This window comes from Eulemur rufifrons, chromosome 3, assembly GCF_041146395.1.
Source record: "Eulemur rufifrons isolate Redbay chromosome 3, OSU_ERuf_1, whole genome shotgun sequence".
NCBI lineage: Eukaryota > Metazoa > Chordata > Mammalia > Primates > Lemuridae > Eulemur > Eulemur rufifrons.
In genome coordinates, this window is record NC_090985.1 from 60737765 (window position 1) to 60759768 (window position 22004).

At 35.1% G+C, this 22004-nt stretch overlaps 1 protein-coding gene across 1 annotated transcript in view; it reads right to left on the bottom strand.

Moving 5' to 3' along the window:
• Window positions 1-21509, bottom strand: part of VPS13B (vacuolar protein sorting 13 homolog B) — a 754271-nt gene extending 732762 nt beyond the window's left edge. Inside the window, exons 1-3 of the mRNA XM_069465462.1 lie at window positions 21476-21509; window positions 20877-21051; window positions 11438-11581 (exon numbers count right to left, since the gene is read on the bottom strand). Coding sequence (XP_069321563.1) covers window positions 11438-11581; window positions 20877-21023 — 291 coding nt within the window. The 5' untranslated portion in view covers window positions 21024-21051; window positions 21476-21509. The remainder of the gene's footprint in view (window positions 1-11437; window positions 11582-20876; window positions 21052-21475) is intronic.
• Between the last annotated feature and the right edge of the window lie 495 nt (window positions 21510-22004).

Here is a 22004-nt window from a genome sequence, read left to right on the forward strand (position 1 = left end):
AATTAGACAAATTAATATAGTGTAGAACAAACTGGGAACCCTAAACCAAAAACTATGAACGAACCAAAGTTTGATTAGAAATAAACTAGTTTACTGGTTTCTAACTTAAAAATGTTTAAGTATGTTGATTTTGTGACCTGAGACTTTGCTGAATTTATTTATCAATTCGAGTAGTTTCTTGGCAGAATCTTTGGAGTTTTCTAGATATAAGATCATGTCATCAGCAAAGAGCAATAGTTTGACCTTTTCTGCCTGCATTTGTATATGCTTGATTTCCTTCTCTTGTCTGATTGCTCTGGCTAGGACTTCCAGCACATTGTTGAATAGAAGTGGCGATAGTGGCACCCTTGTCTGGTTCCAGTTCTAAATGGGAATGCTTTCGGTTTTTCCCCATTCAGTATGATGCTGGCTGTGGGTTTGTCATACATGGCGTTAAGCATTTTGAGGTAATTCCCATCTATGCCTATTTTATTAAGCATTGTTTTCATAAAAGGGTGCTGAATTTTGTCAAATGCTTTTTCTGCATCTATTGAGAGGATCATATGGTCTTTGTTTTTACTTCTGTTTATGTGGTGAATTACATTTACAGATTTGCATACGTTGAACCACCCCTGCATCTCTAGGGATGAAGCCCACTTGGTCATGATGGATTATGTTTTTCATGAGCAGCTGAATTTAGTTTGCTATGATTTTATTGAGAATTTCTGCATCTATATTCACAAGGAATATTGGTCTGTAGTTTTCTTTTTTTGTTGAATCTTTTCCTGGCTTTGTTTTCAAGGTGATGTTGACTTCATAAAACATGTGAGGGGGATTCCTTCCTTCTCCATGTTATGGAATAATTTTTGCATGATAGGGACCATTTCTTCTCTATAGGTCTGGTAAAATTGGGGTGTATAAAACCATGTGGTCTGAGACTTTTTCTTGTTGGAAGACTTTTTATTGCTGCTGCAATTTCTTCACCTGATATTGGTCTGTTCAGGAATTCTACTTTTTCCTAATTGAGCCTCAGGAGGCTGTATGTTTCTAAGAATCTGTCCATTTCCTCCATGTTTTCAAGTTTATGGTGTTTAGGGATTTTTTGAGTATACAGAGATGATATTTTGTATTTCCATGGTATCAGTTGTAATTTCCCCTTTTCATTCCTGATGGAGCTTATTAGAGTCCTTTCATTTCTGCTCCTGGTATTGAGCAAGATGCCTGTCAATTTTGTTTATCTTTTCAAAGAACCAACTTTTTGTTTCATTAATCTTCCTATAGTTCTTTTGTTATCAATTTCATTTCATTCTGCTCTGATCTTCATTATTTCTTTTCTTCTGCTGGGTTTGGGGTTGGTTTGCTCATCCTTTTCTAGTTCCCTGAGACAACTCATTAGATTGTTCATTTGTGATCTGCCTTTTGGATGTAGACATTTATGGCTATAATTTTCCTCTCAGGACTGCTTTAGCTGTATCCCACAGATTGTGATAACTTTCGTTCCCTTTACCATTTAGTTCAAAGAATCTTCTGATTTCCATCTTAATTTTCTCCTTGACCTGACTACTGTTCAGCAGTAGGTTGTAGGCAAAATAGTAACTTTCATACACGCCAACAACAGTCAAACTGAGAATCAAATCAAAGACTCAACACCTTTCATAACAGCAACAAAGAAGATAAAATACCTAGGAATATATTTAACCAAGGAGGGGAAAGACCTCTACAGGGGGAACTATGAAACACTGAGGAAGGAAACAGCAAAGGACATAAACAGATGTAAAACAATACCACGCTCAGGGATTGGCAGAATCAACATTGTTAAAATGTCTATACTATCCAAAGTGATCTACAGATTCAATGTAATCCCTATTAAAACACCAACATCATTTTTCACAGATCAGGAAAAAAATAATTCTATGCTTTGTATGGAACCAGAGAAGACCCTCTATAACCAAAGCAACCTTAAGCAAAAAGAACAAACTGGGATGCATCAATTTACCAGACTTCAAGCTATAAGTCAAGGCTAAAGAAACCAAAACAACATGGTACTAGCATAAGAACAGAGACATAGACCAATGGATCAGAACAGAGAACCCAAATATATAACCATCCTCATATAGCCATATGATCTTTTACAAAGCAGACAAAAATATACACTGGGGAAAAGAATCCCTATTCAATAACTCATGCTGGGAAACTGGGATAGCAACATGTAGAAGACTGAAACAGGATTCACATCTTTCACCACTCACAAAGACCAACTCACAATGGATAACAGACTTAAGGCATGAAACCATAAGAATTGCAGAAGAAAATGTTGGAAAAACTCTTATGGACATTGGCCTAGGCAAAGAATTTATGAAGAAGACCCCAAAGGCAATCACAGCAACAACAAAAATAAATAAATGGGACCTGATCAAACTAAAAAGCTTCCACACAGCCAAGGAAACTATTACGAGAGCAAACAGACAACCTGTAGAATGAGAGAAAATATTCACATGCTACACATTCAATGAAGGGCTGATAACTAGAACCTATATAGAACTCAGGAAAATCAGCAAGAAAAAATCAAACAACCCTATCAAAAAGTGGACAAAGGACATGAACAGAAACTTTTCAAAAGAAGATAGACTAATGGCCAAAAAACATGAAAAAATACTCAACATCTCTAATCATCAGGGAAATGCAAATCAAAACCACAATGACATATCACAACTCCAATGAGAATGGATTTTAACAAAAAGTTCCAAACAACAAATGTTGGCATCGATGCTGAGAGACAGAATATTCATACACTGCTAGTGGGACTGGCAAACCTCTTTGGAAAGTAGTATGGAGATACCTCAAATTACTAAAAGTAGAACTACCATTTGATCCAGCAATCCCACCACTGGGTATCTACCCAAAGGGGAAAAAGACATTCTATAAAAAAGACACCTGCACTAGAGTGTTTACAGCAGCACAATTGACAATTGCAAAGATGTGGAAACAACCCAGGTACCCATTAATACATAAGTGGATTAACAAAATGTGATATTTGTATACGATGGGGTACTACTCAGCCATTAAAAAATGGTGAACTAATACCTCTTGTATTAACGTGGATAGAACTAGAGCCCATTCTTCTAAGTGAAGTATCACAAGAATGGAAAAACAAACACCACATGTACTCACCATTAAATTGATACTAATCAATCAACACTTATATGCACATATGGAAATAACATTCATTGGAAATCAAGCAGATGGAGGAGGAGGACAAGATGGGTAAATTCACACCTAACAGGTACAGTGCACACTATCTGGGAGACAGGCACACTTGTAACTTTGACTCAAATGGTACAAATGCAATTTATGTGACAAAAACATTGTACCCTCTTAATATTCTGAAATTTTAAAAAAATTAAAATTAAAAAGTTTAAAAAGCAGTTTGTCTGTATGGGAAACAAAAAACTAATTTTGAATTAAAATACCACATGTGCAAATATTTTCACGTCTTTGGCTTAAATTCTAGTTGAACCTGTAGGGAAGTAAGAGAAAAGCAGCTCAGGTTTTCAAAAAACTAGACAGAAGATTCTATAATCTTAAAGGACCATACTAACAATTAGGAAGAGTTATGACAGTAAAGAAATAGAATTAAACTTGCAGAAATGATTTTAAAAGAAATTAAGCTAAATAGGAGAAAAATGATAAGAATATATAGGTAAGTAAGTTTCACTCATAATGAAACTCAAAAGTATCTATTTCTATTAAAACATCTCAATATAGATTTAGACGATAATTTCATACTTTTCTCTAAGTTAAATAACTTAGAATAGTCAAGATACACAGTAACAGAATTGAGCTCTGAATCACCTTAATGTTTGCTGCACCTGAGTAACATGAATACGTCATTTATTAGAAGAATTTGGCACATACCCAACTAAGTGCAAGTAAACTCAGGATTAGATTTATCTATTTATTTAAAACTTCTTCATCAAAATAGATTTATTCCTCTCTCAGTTGAGGATATAAAGGGATATTTACACCCACTACCATCCCTCCTCTATTACTATGTTACTTGGTTTTGATATTGTACAACTCCTACATTCTTCATTCTTCTCTCTAGTGCAACACCAGGGCAGAATCCTCACCACTGCCAGTGACTTCTGACTCCACCTTTTTTCAATTCTCTATCTACATTGCTTGCACAAAAGGTCCAAAGCTCCACTTGCCAACCTTCCTTCATCATTCCAGATACAACATCAGAAACAAGAACTCAAACCCAAGGCCTTAATTTTACATGGAGCAGATATGGCCAATGGATGGAAATTACTTAGCTACACACTCTACCTAAGACATTCTTCCAACCAGATCATAATGATATGAAATTATTATAAAGCTTATTAACAATAATGTAGATTTTTGAGCTCTTACACAGGTAAAGGTACCAGACTACTCATTCCCTTCAAACATACAGGAATTCCTCAGCAGGAGTAGAGACACTAGCCATAATTTATAAGACGTTCTTATTTCTCAGTTTTAATGTAAGGAAGCTATAGAAAAAATCTGGATTATGTTTTCTACTATTATCATTGCCATCACTATTAACCTACAGCAGTGGAAATGATAGAACCAATAAAAGTACAATAACCAGGTGTAGTGGCTCACATCTGTAATCCCAGCTACCCAACAGGCTGAGGTGGGAAGATCGTTTGAGCCCAGGAGTTCAACACCAGCTTGGGCAACGTAGCAAGACATTGTCTCTAAAAAAAAAAATTTTTAAATTAGCCAGGCATGGTGGTGCATGCCTGTCATCCAAGCGACTTGGGAGGCTGAGGCTGGAGGATCAATCAGCCCAGGAGTTCAAACCTACAGGGAGTTCAAAGCTACAGGGAGCTATGATTGTGCCACTGCACTACAGCCTGGGCAACAGAGCAAGATCCCATCTCTAAAAAAATAAAATGAAATAAAATAATAAATAAATAAAAGTACAATAAATTACAGAGCCTAAATCAGCAATTCAGAGCCCCATCTGAATTTCTGAAAAGGTAGATATAGTCAATCAGATTAATCTGGCCTTCTTTAAGGAGCTTAAAGTGCTTTAAGGAAAAAAAAAAAAAAAGGTCATGGAAATATTGTAAATAGCCCTACCAATACTTCCTCTAGCATTGTAGTACTCAGGCTTCAAGGACAGAATGATGCTTCTCTCTTCTTTATGAGACTACCTAAGCCAATAAAGGATTTTCAAAGCACCTAAAGATGCATGGAAAGAAGACAGGCAAAAGTGTCCTGTAACTCCAAGCACTAACCAAGTCCTAAAAGTACATACATTAACAAAAAGCTTAGTTCTTTAACTCAAGTGGGTTTTCTGGGTTTTTTGGTTTTTGGGGTTTTTTGAGACAGAGTCTCACTCTGTCGCGCAGGGTATGGTGCAGTGGTGTCATCACAGATCACTACAGCATCAAACTTCTGGGCTGGGCTCAAACACTCCACCTGCCTCAGCCTCCCAAGTAGCTGGGACTACAGGTACATGCCACCACACCCAGCTTATTTTTTTATTTTTTATAGAGATGGGGGTCTTGCTGTGTTGCTCAGGCTGGTCTTAAACTCCTGGCCTCAAGCAATCGTCCCACCTCAGCTTTCCAAAGTGCTGGGACTACAGGTGTCAGCCACCTTACTTTTCTTTTTCGTTTAAGAAATGGAGTCTCACTACGTTACCCAGGCTGTCTCCTAGGCTCAAGGGATCCTCCTGCCTCAGTCTCCCAAGTAGCTGGTACTACAGTTATGCCCCTGCCCCGCTTCTTTAACTCAAGTATTTAATGGTATTCTAAAGTTTTAGTTCAGGTTCAAAAGATTTTTTAACTTCTTTTTAATGAAAAATAAGTATTACTGCTATAAACAGCCTTAGAAATGTTAGAACTAATGAGATTAAAAGATTTTAAATGTTTACTTTCTAGGTGGCTCAAAAACCAGAGTAAATATTGTAAGTACTTTAAAAACAAATTTACTACTCTCTTTAGGTTGAAGATATATTTTTATAAGACTTAATTCAATGACCAAGGAAAGCACTTCAATCACAGAAGGAAAAAAAAAAACATGCAGCAAGTCCTGCTCTATTTTGCAAATGAGGGACCCACAGAGGCTAAACAAGCAAGAATATGAAAAAGGAGGGAGTACATAGTTAAATCTAAGTTATTCATAATGTTTTAACTCTTGAGCTATATGCTGGGTCCACAAATATTTATTAGATTACACTAGAGTGGCCATAATGTGTCATGAATCAAATTGTGTATCTGAAGTCAAAAACAGAAAAAGCTCACAGGTAAAAAGTCCATAAGATTTAAAAGTGGGGACCATGACTGAAATAGATTTCTCTCTCTCAGAATAAACAGCAAATGGTTAACAAATATTTCATGAGTGAAATTTCAATATATTAAAAATAATTCAAAATAAATAATGCTTAATTTTACAACTTTGATACAGCAATGTCATACACTGTTTCAACACACTAAACTCCTCATGCTAGATAGTCTACGGGAAGACGAAATTTTGTCATGCATTTTCTTTTCCCCTAGTTAGTGCTATCAAACACCTCATCCTCCAGCGCACTGCCTCAGGTGGCTTTACCCTCTCTGTTTCATAGCAATAGGTCGTGCGCTGGCATGCAAACTCTAAAAACGGTCCCCCCAACAAAAACCACTCAGACTTCTACACAAAAGGGTTTTTCAGCTTTTCTGCTCCCAAACCTGGAGTGGCTAAGAAAGTAAGTTTCATGTGGCCTTGGAAAATACACACTTGCTAACAGTGTCATGCTGAAAACTGCTCTAAAACATCAGGTGGTTCTGTCCTGGTGGCCATCATGAAGCATTATGGGATGCCATAACCACTGGAGTCCTAAATGGGAAAAATAGGCCTCCGTTTTAAAAGTCCATTCAGAAAAAGGTGTCACAGAACAAGTGCAAAAGACTCTGAAACCCACAACATATGTACAAAAGTAGACAAAATGGGAAAGTAATGAGAATGGCATATAACGTTGCCCCCCATGTGATTCAAGGGAGGAGGTGTACTGTTTTTGAACAAAAGCTGGATGAAGAAAAACATGAAAGAGGGCCTTTTGTCAATATCTATTTGATCAAAATTCTTTATATGGTATATTATTTCTAGTTATTCCTTTTTTTGAAGGAGGAATGTAATGTGTCTAATAAAATAATATGTCTTATTTAAAAAAATCTCTTCCAGGAGCCTAGAGGAAATCCTATTTTTTATGCATTTTTAAACTTTTTGTCATTTTGCATATTTTTTTTGTAAAAACCTGATCACATAGAGAATATCAGTGGCTTGTGCTTGTGCTTCAATCGAACCAGCTTCTTGACCCACCCTCCTTGGTACGCAGTGTTAACGCTCAGGGTTGAAACTAGTACACTCCAATGTCTCTTTTGCAAGAGTTTTTCACAGAGGATTACATTCGTTCAAAAGACTAATAAAATTGCGTGATCAATCTTCACTTGTGGTTTTTACGTGACTTTTTTCCAGTTTTGCATTTGATAACTATTGTTTAATTCCTAAAGTATTATCTCAAAACTGATATTATGGACAGGCTTGAAAAGTCCTGGTGTCTCAGCACCCCATGTGGCCCTCAGCCTAGGCAGGAGTGGGCCCGGGGGAGTGAATGCTCTGGGCAGGTTTGAGACCTGCTGACTATTGGAATAAGCATGGTGATCACGTCTTAGTGTGTTAAACTGGCTGGTAGAGTGAATAAAACCATAGACAAAGTACAGAGGGTAGATCAACATGTTTTGTCAGAAATGTGTGCAGTAGAAAATGAAGGGAAACTATCAGGAGCTGTTGCTGCTATTGAATTCAGTGCCAGCAAACTCCGTTCCTCTGTGTCTTTTTTTTCTATAAACAATTTACAGGCTGGGCGTGGTGGCTCACGCCTGTAATCCTAGCACTCTGGGAGGCCGAGGTGGGCGGATCGTTTGAGCTCAGGAGTTCGACACCAGCCTGAGCAAGAGCGAGACCCCATCTCTACTAAAAATAGAAAGAAATTATATGGACAGCTAAAAAATATATATAGAAAAAATTAGCCAGGCATGGTGGTGCATGCCTGTAGTCCCAGCTACTCGGGAGGCTGAGACAGGAGGATCGCTTGAGCTCAGGAGTTTGAGGTTGCTGTGAGCTAGGCTGACGCCACGGCACTCACTCTAGCCTGGGCAACAGAGTGAGACTCTGTCTCAAAAAAAAAAAAAAAAAAAAAAAAAAAAAACAATTTACAGTGTAAATGTATTTTGACATAGAAATCATTCTGTATTGAGATTCTTGATATAAAATATTTTTATGAAAGCCTGTAAGTGATCCTTGGAATTATTATCAGATTTTTAAAAAGATGTGTTTATATGGTGCGTGTTTGTTGTATATTAAATTTGGTTTTGTAGAAACAAAAAAATAATAATAATAATAATTCAAAATAAACATCAAGGAGAACTTTATTTTACCTAACACAACAACTGGGCACCCTCTAATCCTAAAAATCTTTATAATTAAAACTAATTATAAAGACATGTTAAAGTGGTATATTATAACCATGATCACTAGAGTCACACTCGAGCATTATAAATATCTGTTTCTAAGTATCTTTTGCTGAGATTATATAAACATTTTAACAATGCTTTTCAGTGCACTGCAGAGTAGACAATCAATATTAGAACTGACTTTTACAAACAAGATATGTCTTCTTATCAAGGTATTTAACAATAATTGCATTTTTTTTTTTTTTTTTTTTTTTTGAGACAGAGTCTCACTCTGTTGCCCAGGCTAGAGTGAGTGCCGTGGCGTTAGCCTAGCTCACAGCAACCTCAAACTCCTGAGCTCAAGCGATCCTCCTGTCTCAGCCTCCCGAGTAGCTGGGACTACAGGCATGCACCACCATGCCCGGCTAATTTTTTTTTTCTATATATATTTTTAGCTGTCCATATAATTTCTTTCTATTTTTAGTAGAGATGGGGTCTCGCTCTTGCTCAGGCTGGTCTCGAACTTCTGAGCTCAAACGATCCGCCCACCTCGGCCTCCCAGAGTGCTAGGATTACAGGCGTGAGCCACCGCGCCCGGCCATTAATAATTGCATTTTTTAAATGATCTTATCTGAATTAAGCCTCATTTCTTTTAATTTTAATACATTCTCATATGTTAATAGTATTACTTTTTTTTTTCAAGATTCATATCTTTGGGTACCTGTAACTCTAAAGTTACCTTCACTTAACCTACCATCCAAACCCCAATTTTATTTAAAAAATAAGTCATTTTAATTCTACAACACAATAAGGTGAAATAATTTAAATATGAACTTATTCATATTTTAGTTTTACTAGCATATGCATAATTTAACTTAATTACATAATATACTAATCAAAGCTTAAAATAGGAAAATGAGCTATTTTAAAATGTGCTTCATCTATAATGTTTTTATTCAAAATTTAATCCTAATCACTAGCATAAACCCAACAAGTATCACTCTCCAGGGGTGTACACTGCTAAATAATTTGTCCAAATGTCAACTATAATTTTCAAAAATCCTTTCTACTCCAAAATTTTGAACATCTGTAAAAAATACTTGTTTAGTGAGTGGTTTACATTCATGACATTTGACCTTTTGCTGTACACACCACAAAATTCTAGTCTCAAATACCATGCAAGCAGGAAATCTGATCATTCCTGCAGTAGCCATCTGCATGGTTGAATATCAAATATTAGTTCTAGGTTGCGCTAAGTCATGTGTTACAAATCTTTTTCTGCAGCCTCTATAATTAGTTGTAATTTGTCTCTTTTCAAATGTGTTTCTTATGAGACATCTGGCCTTTAAACTTCCACCTTCCCATTGAAAAAATACTTAGTGTCTGGATTTTTTTTTTCTTTTAATATGAAGCACTACATGGGTGGTATAACCAACTCCAGACTTTTTTTAAAAAATTAAATTCCAAGAACAAACAAAGACTAAGGACCATTTAAGTATTGCCAAATATAAATGTAAAATGAAACTGTGTTGGAATATATCTACGGATTTCTAAATTATTCTCTCAAATATTGAATGTTCACAAAACAAATTTTCATGGGAATATAACATTGGTCCATTTACTTCCAGGTACATTAGTTAACATAAATTGTACAATACAGCCCTGGAATCAAAGATTTCATAAATTAAAAGAATGATCTGAGCCCAGCAGGTTGATATGACACAGTATCTACTTAAAATAGGATATAATTTTAACAGTTCATTGAAAAGCCCTAATTTCACAGACTAAATATTTAGAAAACATTAAAATTCCCTAAATGTTCTTAGGAAAATAGTCATTTTAATAATGCTTATCAATTCACTTGATTCTAGACAAGCTTCCTTAACACATTGACTGTCACACTAAAAAAAAAATTTTTTTCCTTGTGGCCATGGTGTTTTACTACGAAAATAGAATAAAAACTTCAAAAACAAAATGAGCCTTTCTAATTTAATGAAAAATTTCTTATTTTTTGTTTTCTGTGCATGAGTTATATGCAACTTGAAAAATACTTCTCGCAGCTCCCAAGGTGAAGAGACGTGTTACATATGCTTCATAAGGCCTCAAGCTCAAAACTAGCATGAGTTAAATACAACTCACATGGCAGTTAATGTGTTAAAACTGAAAGTTAAATGTTAAATGTGTGCTAAAGAAAAAATAACAAAAATGAATGACAGACACACTACTTTTCTGTAAGATGAAAGTAGAAATATTCTTCACAACATGCTGCAGTCCTAACCCATTTGCTTCCTGGATTAGAAAAGTTTTGGTAGAAACTCCTTAAAACCAATATTACACCTTTGCAAAAAACACTAGCAAGAAATGTTAAGATGAGTCTGAGAAGAAATAAATAAGTCTGAAAAAAAAACAGCTTCCAATACGAAAACTTCAAAAACAATAATGAAATTTGGTATAAAGTTAAATGTGTTTTCATTTTCCCAAAAATAACCTGAAAATTTTTCTTCAGGTTTAGGAATATCATGGAAATAAAAATTCATACAGGTCCTTTGCAAAAATTCAAAAATGTTAACCTAAAAATTGGATACAATCAGGCTCCGCTTATATTTTTGGATATAGGTAATAAGCAATATACATGATCCCTAGTAGGGCCCATGATCAATTATATAAAATCTGTATGAAAACATCCTTTAGATGTTTGCAAAAGGGTGTTCTTAAATTTGGAGAAAATATCCTTTAGAAAACATCTAAGATATTTTCTAGAAATGTTTTCAGAAAACATTTAGATGTTTTCTAAAGGATGTTTTCTTCAAATTTAAGAATACCCTTTTACAAATAGTTATGTTATTTTAGTAGGCATGTAAAAACTAAGATTTGTTTATGTAACAGCTGACATATTCCAAAAGTTAAAGAAATGTCAAATACTAATAACTACTAGTTAACATAAACAAATAGGTTCAATAATTTCTTACCTGTATTCCATCTTTAAGTTTCAAAATGCATTCCATTGTATTGATGGTAATTACCACTGGTTCTGAACCCAGTTTTGTCCATGGTACATGAATCCTCAATTCATGAATATGTCCACTTAAAAAGGTGAATGGTAATTTCAGTTCCTGAAAACATAAAACATTAAATAAAATTAAGTGCTTAATATTTTTCATTCTAATATGCAAATTCCTTTCTTAAAAGAGAAATATTTCCAACAATGTTTATCAAAAAGTAGCATAAAACAACTTGTTAAACCATACTTAATAACAAACAACAAAAAAATTATTATGCAAGTTATATTTAAGAAGTTACTTCAGCACTCTAGGCCTCAGTTTCCTACTCTGCTAAATGGAAATACTAGACAATCCCCGGTATATGTTAAAGACTCATATATGGTAGTGATGGTAGTAGTCACAGCAGTAGACAACAGTAGTAACTGAGATAACTACAATGACATATTTCACTATCTAAAAATATGTCCTTAAAATATGTTTTAAACTAACAGAATAGGACTGCAAAGCAAGTTGAAAGGGGAGCTCAATTGTAAATAGGAAAATGACCTGAAAAAATAAAAACTGATCAACCTAAAAAAAAATGTATTGCACTTCCATTAATTTGTACCTGTATACTATTTGGTCATAAATTTTAAATGTTTTCTGACTGCTTTCCATTATTATTAGACAAAATGTTAGAAATGAAAACAAATTTTACCTCAATTACTTTACGCTAATTTGTTTCACTGCCAGATAAAATGTTTGTTACAAATCAACAAAGGAAGAAAAAAAAAGAAATCGTATTTCCATCACATTTTTATAGTTATTGTAAGTCCATTTGTGAAAGTTAATATAAATATTAAGCTTATTCATTTATATTTTAGCCAACCTACTTGGTTTAGCAACATAGTAGCAATATAGATAAATAAAGGCAGCAAAGCAAAGTGGTTAAACCAATAACTCTGGAGGCAGCACACATAGATTTAAATCCTATTTATACCACTTACTAGCTAAATGACCCTGGGCAAGTTATTTACTGTATCTGGGCTGCAGTTTCATTATTTGTAACAGTTTAGATAATAATAGTGTCCTTTGAGAATTAAATCAATTAATTTATATAAAGTACTTAGAACACTATCTTCCTCCTAGAGAAGTCATTATAAAGATGCTAATTATTGTTATTATAAAAGTGTGAGCTTAATTTATGTCTCAACTAGAGTTTTTTTTAAAGCTCAGACTACTAGAAATCTATTGTTGCTACTCTATACTAATAGAATGTCACAATTTTTAAATATTTGTCATATTACATTATTTTAATGATACAGTAATCACTTCAAGCATTATTCAGATGGCATAAGATTATATAACATAATGCTAAGTGCCTGTAATAAAGATAATATTTACTAAGCACTTATTATATGTACCAGGCACTACTCTAAGCACCTTACTTGCATACAAATACAAACATTTAATCATCATGAGAATCACAAAAGGTAAATACTATCATCCCCATTTTAAAATGAAGAATCTGAGGCATGAGGGTCAAGTAATATCCTAAAATAAAGCATCTAGGAGAGTCAGGACTCACAAGTGAGAAATATGAAGCCAGAGCCATTGCTCTTAACCACTATAATACTGTCTCTATGCTTCCATTATCAGCATTGAATACGTTTCCACCACCTATGCATCTACTTGGACAATGAGTGGATTATAATTCCACCTCTAATACCCCATGACTTGTGCAAAAATGATATATTTGCAAAATGGCTATGAAAGTTGCAATATAGGGGCACATATCAGATTTTCTCAGAAGTTAAAAGACATCTGAATCAAACTCAAGAACTTAGTATCATCAGAATGCTACGAATCCACTTAGCATTAACCTAACATTAACACAAGAGATGGCTTTCTACATTAGAACAAGGAATTTTGAGCCATATGGTCCACGTTGGATGTACAAGTAAAGGCAAACACTTATTAATCATTTAACTATAAGCAAGATAATTTCTTTTTCCTGATCACAGAGTTCTCATAATAAACAACACATATATACCTTGTAAAAGGCAAAACACATATGTTCATTTTTATAACAAATGGATCTTCCTTGAGGCAATCAAAATCAAGTAATCTTCTTTTCATTCTTTTCCCTTCTCAAAATATATTTCTATAATTTAAAAACACTTTATTTGCTTCTAACTTTTCAGAAATTTATTGTGTAAAATACATCCCTAAAATCAGAAAATCTATGACTGTGCAAGGGATATTAGTAGCAAAGAATTTCAGAAGTGGGTTGAATAGATCTCAAAAATATAATTCTAGGTAAGCTGTCACAAAGTATCCTAAAACAGAAAAGGGATACTTTAAAAATGAATATAACAGGCAGTAAAAGCAAAAATAGACAAATGGGACTACATAACTTCTGCACAGCAAAGGTAACAATAAACAGAGTGCAAAGGCAACCTATGAAATGGAAGAAAATATTTGCAAACCACATATCTGACAAATTAAGGTATTAATACCTAGCATATATAAAGAATTCCTATAACTCAACAAAAATAAAAAAAAATCCTATTAAATAACAGACAAAGGAATTGAACAGACATTCCTCCAAAGAAGATATACAAACGGCCAAGAAGTATATGACAAGATGCTCAACATCACTAATCATCAGGGAAATGCAAATCAAAACCACAATGAGATATCATCCTCACCTGCACAGATAGCTACGATCAAAAAAGTAACAGTAAGTGTTGGCAAGGATATGGTGAAACTGGAATCCTTATATACTATTAGTTGGAATGTAAAAAATTGCAACTGCTATGGAAAACAGTATGGAGGTTCCTCAAAAAATTAAAAATAGAATGATGATGATCCAGCAATCCCATTTCTGGGTATATATTCAAAAGAATTAAAAACAGCATCTTGAGGAGATAGTCTCGCACACTCATGTTCACAGCAGCATTATTCGAAATAGCTACAATGTGGAAGCATCCCCAGTGTCTACCAATGGATGAACGGATAAACAAAATATGGAATATATAAACAATGGAATATTATTCAGCCATAATAAAGAAGGAACTCCTGTCACATATTACAACACGGATGAACCTGGAGGACATTATGCTAAGTGAAATAAGCCAGTCACAAACAGAAAAATACTGTATATTTCCACTTATACAAGATACTAGAGTTCTCAAACTCTGAGAAACAGAAAGATTAGTAGTTGTCAAGGGCTCATGGGAGAGGGAAAAAGAGAGTTGTTCAATAGAAAGTTTCAGTTTTGCAAAAAAAAAAAAAAAGTCTAGAGATATGTTGCACAGCAATGTGCATATAGTTAACACTAATATACATTTAAAAGTGGTTAAGATGTTAAATATTATATTATGTGGTTTCTTACCACATATATGTATATATGAATGAATGACAGGACTCAAGAATGCTAAGTGAGGAACTTGGCATCCTCTCCTCAAAAAGCAATGACAAAGTTGTCAAAAACAACAGACTTCAGAGGCAATAAGGGAAGACTAACCTGAGGTCACAGCACCATCTATGTAGGGCAAGCAACCAAACAGAAGAGCAGCCCAAAAGGAGATATCTGTCACAGCTTCTGTGGCTGTCTTTAGAAAGAGAAAGAGAGATCTGGAGAATGAGATAGCTGAACAGGGCCTTCCTAGAATCTCACATAATAGCCCCGGTAGTTTGGAAAGTTGTGTGAATGTGCAAGGCTGTGCTTATTCAGAACATAACGGAGAGGGCCCTAGCAAGCTGCTCACTCCAGGTTAACCACGAGGCCTTGTGAACACAGAAAGTTAAAAAAATATATACATCAAACTTGTAATTCCCTCACTTTGAAAGCATTATCCAGTATATGTATATATCAAATGCCAAAGAGTAGAAGCTTACTAGCTCGAAGGTTTAAACAACCTCCAACCAATCACTGGCTAAATGACTACGCTAAGACCCACAGAAATCCCTATGGGGCATAAAAATAGATAGAAGGCAGTTTGAGGCATTATGATCTTGCCTGTGAATAGCCACTGTGCCCCAGCCTGGGTAACACAGTGAGATCCCCATCTCTTAAACAAAAAAGAATTTTTTAAATGAAAATAAAAGTAGTCAATAAAAACTCTCAAAAAAGAAACTATCTCTAAAACTACTAAGTTAATGTAAGACTTAGTATACAAAGACGTCAAAGCATCTATTCTAAATATGTTCACAGAAATAAGTGAAACAATATTTAAACAATCAAAGAACATATGATAATAGTGATTCATCAAATAGAAAATATCAATAAAAAGATGGAAATTATTATACAAAAAAGAACCAAATGGGAATTCTGCAGTTGAAAAGTACAATAAATGAAATTAAAAATTCACTATATTGGTTCAATACAAGATTTGAGTTGGGCAAAGAATGAATCAGTGAACGCACACCCATACACATCATAGTGAAAACGTGAAAGCCAGGGACAAAAAGAAAAATCTTGAAACCAGAAAAACAATTTGTCAGGTATAAGGAAACTCTAAGTAGGTTAACAGCTAACTTCACATTATAAAAAATATCGGCAAGAAAGCAGTAAGATGACATAGTGAACTAATCAAAGAAAATATCTACCAAGAATTTTACATCCAGCAAAGCTAACATTCAACAATGAGGGCAAATTAAAGATATACTCAAATAAACAAAGAATAAGATAATCTATTCCTAGTAGAAATATTTTAAAAAGTTCATCAGGCCGGGCGCGGTGGCTCACGCCTGTAATCCTAGCACTCTGGGAGGCCGAGGTGGGCGGATTGTTTGAGCTCAGGAGTTCGAGACCAGCCTGAGCAAGAGCGAGACCCCATCTCTACTAAAAATAGAAAGAAATTATATGGACAGCTAAAAATATATAGAAAAAATTAGCTGGGCATGGTGGTGCATGCCTGTAGTCCCAGCTACTCGGGAGGCTGAGACAGGAGGATCGCTTGAGCCCAGGAGTTTGAGGTTGCTGTGAGCTAGGCTGACGCCACGGCACTCACTCTAGCCTGGGCAACAGAGTGAGACTCTGTCTCAAAAAAAAAAAAAAAAAAAAAGTTCATCAGACTGAAAGTAACACCAGATGATAAAACAAATCCACACAAAGAAACAAAGAGCGTAATAAAGGTAGTTATGTAGGTAATTATTAAAGGACAATATAAATGCTTTTTTGTTCTCATTTAATAGGATATTGCATAAAACATTAATGATAAAATTATACTATTGTGCTTATAACATATAAAGACACAATATATGTGACAATAATAGCACAAAGAGGGAAAGAAAATGGAGCTGTATTAGGGAAAGTTTCCCTATTTTAATAGAATAAAGTTAACTTAATATCAAGAAGTTTGTAGTAAATCAGACACATACTGCAATCCTTTGAGTAATCACTAATAACTCAAAACTAATTTTAAGATCAACAATGAAATTAAAATAGAACACCAGAAAATATCTACTTAAAACAAAAGAAGGAAAGAAAGGAGACTCAGAGGAATGAAAAAGACATGAGGCACATGGGAAATAACAGCAAAATTATAGATGTAAATCCAGCCATATGAATAAAAACATTAGATGTGAACAGATTAAACACTTCGATCAAAAGGCAAAGATAGGTCATCAAGATAGGTGGCAAAAAGTACCCTGCAGTCAACTCCACAAATGACCAAAACAACAAATATGCTGCACTTTGAGTGGAGGGCCCAAGGGAGGATAATGGAATTCAGCAGAAAGTGAGGAAGAACTTCTGAGGCTTGAAAACTTGAATACTATTCAGCCTTAAAAAAAAAAAAAGGACATTCTGTCACATGCTACAATATGGATGAACTTTGAAGAATTTATGCTAAGTGAAATAAGCCTGTCACAAAAAGACAATATTGATTCCACTTATATGAGGTACCTAGAGTAGTCAAATTCAGAGTCATAAAGTACAATTGTGGTTACGAGGGGCTGGGAGAAGGGGAGAAAAGGGAGTTAGTGCTTAACAGGTACAGAATTTCAGTTTGGGAAGCCAAAAAAATTCTGGAGATAGATGACAGTGATGATTGCACAACCATGTGAATGTAATTAATGCCACAAAACTGTACATTTAAAAATGGTTAAGATGGTAAATTTTATGTTATATGTATTCTACCACCAAAAAAAGAAAGAAACTAATAATACCAATCTTACATAAACTTGTCCACAGATTATCAAAAGACGGAATACGTCCCAAATAATTTAATGAAGCCAACATATCTATGACATTCAAAACTGGCATAAGGACATTACAAGAAAGGAAAGTCACAGGCCAGTATCACTTATAAGCATAGATGCAACAAAATTAAACAAAATGTAACAAATCAAATCCAACAATACATAAAAACAAAAAAAACATAACCAACTGGGATTTATTCCAGGAATGCACGGTTAGTTTAACATTTGAGAAGTCAACTGATGTAATTCACCACATTAACAAAATAAGAGAAAAATCAGGTATCAAATCATTCAATGTAATATTTTATAAAATTCAACATCCATTCATGATTTCAAAAACTTGCTAGAAAACGAGGAATAGGAGAGAATTTCCTTAACGCAATAAAAGGTATTTATAGCTAACAACACACTTGATGATAAAATATTGAACATTTTCCTACTGAAATTGGAAAAGAATGCCTATTCCCATGAGTCTACTCCACATTTTATTAATATAAAAGCCAGTGCAATAATAAAAGAAAAAGAAATAAAAGATACAAGCATTGAATAGAAAGATGTAAAACCGTCATTATTTGCAAATGACATGATTGTACATAGGCAATCTAAAAGAACCAACGAAAAAGTTTTAGACAAGTTAGAAGGGCCAATGGATACAAAGTCAATATACTAAAATCAATTGTATTTCTAACTACTGGTAACAAATTAGAAAATAGATTTTTCTTTAAAAATAATGCTATTTATAACATCAATAAAGAGAGATAAAATTTAATGAAATATATGTGAAATCTCTCTGCAAATTTCAGAACATTGCTGAGAGAAATTAAAGACCTAAAAATACAGAAAGCAATTGCCCAGCACATGAATTGAAAAATTCAATACTGTGTAAACTCAATATTTTAATATGTTATTTCCTCCCAAATTAATCTATGGATTCCACGTAATCCCAATAGCTTTCTTTTTTTAGAAATTAATTTTAAAAATTATAAACTGATATTAAAATGTAGAAATACAAAGGACCTAAAATAGTTATGACAATCTCAAAGGAAAAAAGAACTAAGTTGTAGGAATTACACTATATCAACTTATTATAAAAGCTATAATAAAAGATAGTATCAAGTGACACAAGAATAGACAAATAGATTACAGCATAAAGAGCTCAGAAACAAATTCACATGCATATGGCAACCTGATTTATAGCAAAGACTTACTGCAATTACGTAGGAAAAGAATAGTTCAACAGTGTAGATCAAATGAATATCGATGGAAAAAAATGAATCTTGACCTCTACCATACATACAGAAAAACTGAGATGAGTCAGAAAATACAATAAAACTCCTAAAAGAAAACATAAAAATATCTTCATGACCTTAGAGTGAGCAAAGATTTCTTCAACAAGACAAGAAAAGCCCTAACCATAAAGGAAAAGAGTGATAAATTGATAAAGATTAATAAATAAAATTATTAACTTCTGTTCATCAGGACACCTTTAAGAATAAAAAGACAAGCCACAAACTGAGAGAAGATATTGCAAAACATATCTGGCAAAGGACTCATTTCCAATATACATAAATAACTCATACATATCAATAAGACAGAAACCCAATTTTTTAAAAACACAAAAAACTTATAGACTTTACAAAAGAGGATATCTAAATGGCCAATAAGCATATAAAAAAGTGCTCAACTCCATTAGTCATTAGGGAATGCAAATTAAAATTACAATGAGATATCAATACACATCCACCAAAAAGGCTAAAATTAAAATAACAAACATACGAAATAATATCAAAAATGTGAAATAAGTGGAACTCTCATACATTGTTGGTGAGACTATAATTGATATAACCACTTTGGAAAACTATTTGGCAGTATCTATTAAAGCTAAACATATGCCTACCTCCTAGGTAGACACCTAAGAGAAATTAATACTTATGCCCACCAAAATACATTTACAAGAATGTTCACAGTTTTCTTCATAACAGCCAAAAGTATGAACAACCAAAATGTCCATCAATAGGAGAACAGATAAGTAAATTGTGGAATTTTTATATAGTGGACTAATACAGGCAATACAAAAAACAAACTACTGCTCATCCAACGACATGAGTTAATCTTAGCCATGATGTTGGAAAAAAGAAATCAAGCAATTCCAATTTACTTAAGGTTCAAGAACAGGTGAAACTTGTCTATGTTGATAGAAGTTGGACTAGTACTTATCTCTTTCAGGAGTGAGGAGTACTGATTAAAAGGGGAACAGGTGAGCTTTTGGCATGCTGAAAATACTCTATTTCTTGATCTGAATGGTAGTTGCACAGGTGTATACATATTTAAAAACTGAGCCGTTATACTTAGGATTTGTGCTCATTAAAAAAAATAAAATTAAAATATTAAGACACTCAACTAACCTTAGAGAAGGGGGAAGGAGCCAAGAATTATTTCTTAGTGTTAACTCTAGATTATTTAGTAATAAAAGAAGCAGCGGAATATAACTAAAAATTATTGATGATAACTACCACCAACAGATTAGTCTTCCCTTATCTCCTAAAAAGCCGTTAGTCTCTTACTCTTCTGAGCTTTCTCAAGCCTAACAGAACTGCTTGGCATAAATGTACTAAGTGAATTAATGAATATGTAAACTTTGAAGTTACAGTTCATTTGCATCAGACCATTCTCATGTTAAAAGAAATAAAACTTAAACGATTAATAAAGAAGTTTCCAATTTTACTGCCATTCTCAATCTGTCTACTCAATAATCTGAAGATGCCCTGGATAATGTCACCTTTATTAATGAGAGAAACAGAACTTTCCTTATGATCTGAACTTGCTGTCTTTCAGACCCTTCCATTGCCTAAAAAGTAAAACGGGAATGTAATATTACCCACCTTCTTACAGAATTTTGACAATATAAATTAGCATATGTGTAATGCTTGAGAATTGAGTAAATACGCTGAGTAATTCTGACAAGAACAATGAAATTGTTTTCCAGTCAGTCAAAGCAACTTTGGGGAATCATATTCTAATAAATCATCACTAGCAACAAACCATTAAAAAAAAATTTCTGTAAAATAAAGTCCCTACTTTCAAGGTAGTCCAAAATACATTAGCAGAAAAAATATGTTTTTATGTTTCAAGTCTACACTTGTAGCATAAACGCAAAAAACAACGGATTACACCTAAACAACCTGAAAATGTTTTCAATGACAGCTATAAATCTTACCTGTTCCAGCACATCCAACTTTAACTCAAGCTTGCTGAGAACCACGTCTCCACCCCATAGTGAAAGCTGTAGATCCGATGGTTTTAAATTCTTGATGTAGCGATTCACATAGCTCATTAAAATTGGAGTTACATATGACTCCAGCATCTTTTAGGTGAGGAGTCAAAGTCAGAAGCTGAAATGGGTAAAGGAGGAAACGTTAGAACTACTTGAGTCGACGGTGCAGCGAAGGCAAAAGTTATTTCTCAGGCCGAAAAGCAGCAGACCATACCAAAGCGGCAGCTTGCCTCCATAAGCAGAGAAAACTCAAGCGGACTACCCGCTCCAGCTGCGACTTTCTCACTTGTACAACTCCCCTCACCTCCCCTGACGAGGGGTGGGAGGAAGAGGTAGTGTCCAGCCGAGAGCTGGTCTCCAGGAGGGGTAGAATGAAGTGAAGCCGGATCCCCTTTGGCGGCTGCAGCCCTTCACCAGCCCAGCCACCCCGCGAGGCCTTCGCCTCCCGGAACCCAGCCGGATCTGCCACCACAGAACCAGAGCTAGAATCAGAACTAAAGTCAGACCCCCCTCCCCCTCGCGCTCCCTCCGCTGACACTCACGCCAAACAGTACCGTGGCGCCCACTCCACCTCCCGGTCCGTGGCACCCGCCCCCGGCGGCGACGCAGCTGCAGAACAGCTCCACTTCCGGGAGCGCCCCAGTCGGTGCTCAAAGTAAACTGTCCCTCCACCCTCGTCACTCGCCTCAGCTGCTGGACCGGATTACTCAGGCTGGAGAAGCTACTCAGTGGGTCCTCTTGAAGTAGGACTCTTGAGTTTGGCTAGCCTACGTCCCCGCTCTGACCCCTCTAGTCAAAGCTTTTGGAAATGTCTGGGGGAGAGGGGCGGACCGGTAAAGTGGAGACACCGGAGATCCGGAAGTGGCGCTTCAGGGAGAGTGTTGCTGCAGGTGACGGGGCCGCAACGCCCGCGGCGTCCGAGGTGGAGGTCCGGCCTGGGTGGGGAAGTACGAAGGATCACAGGTCCGAAGCAGAGGAAAAAACGGGACCTAGTACTTAAAGCCCTGAAAAAAGAGAAGTTATTGTTTCTCTTGGGAAATGGATGGACTGGGAAGAGGAACTTGGGTTCAG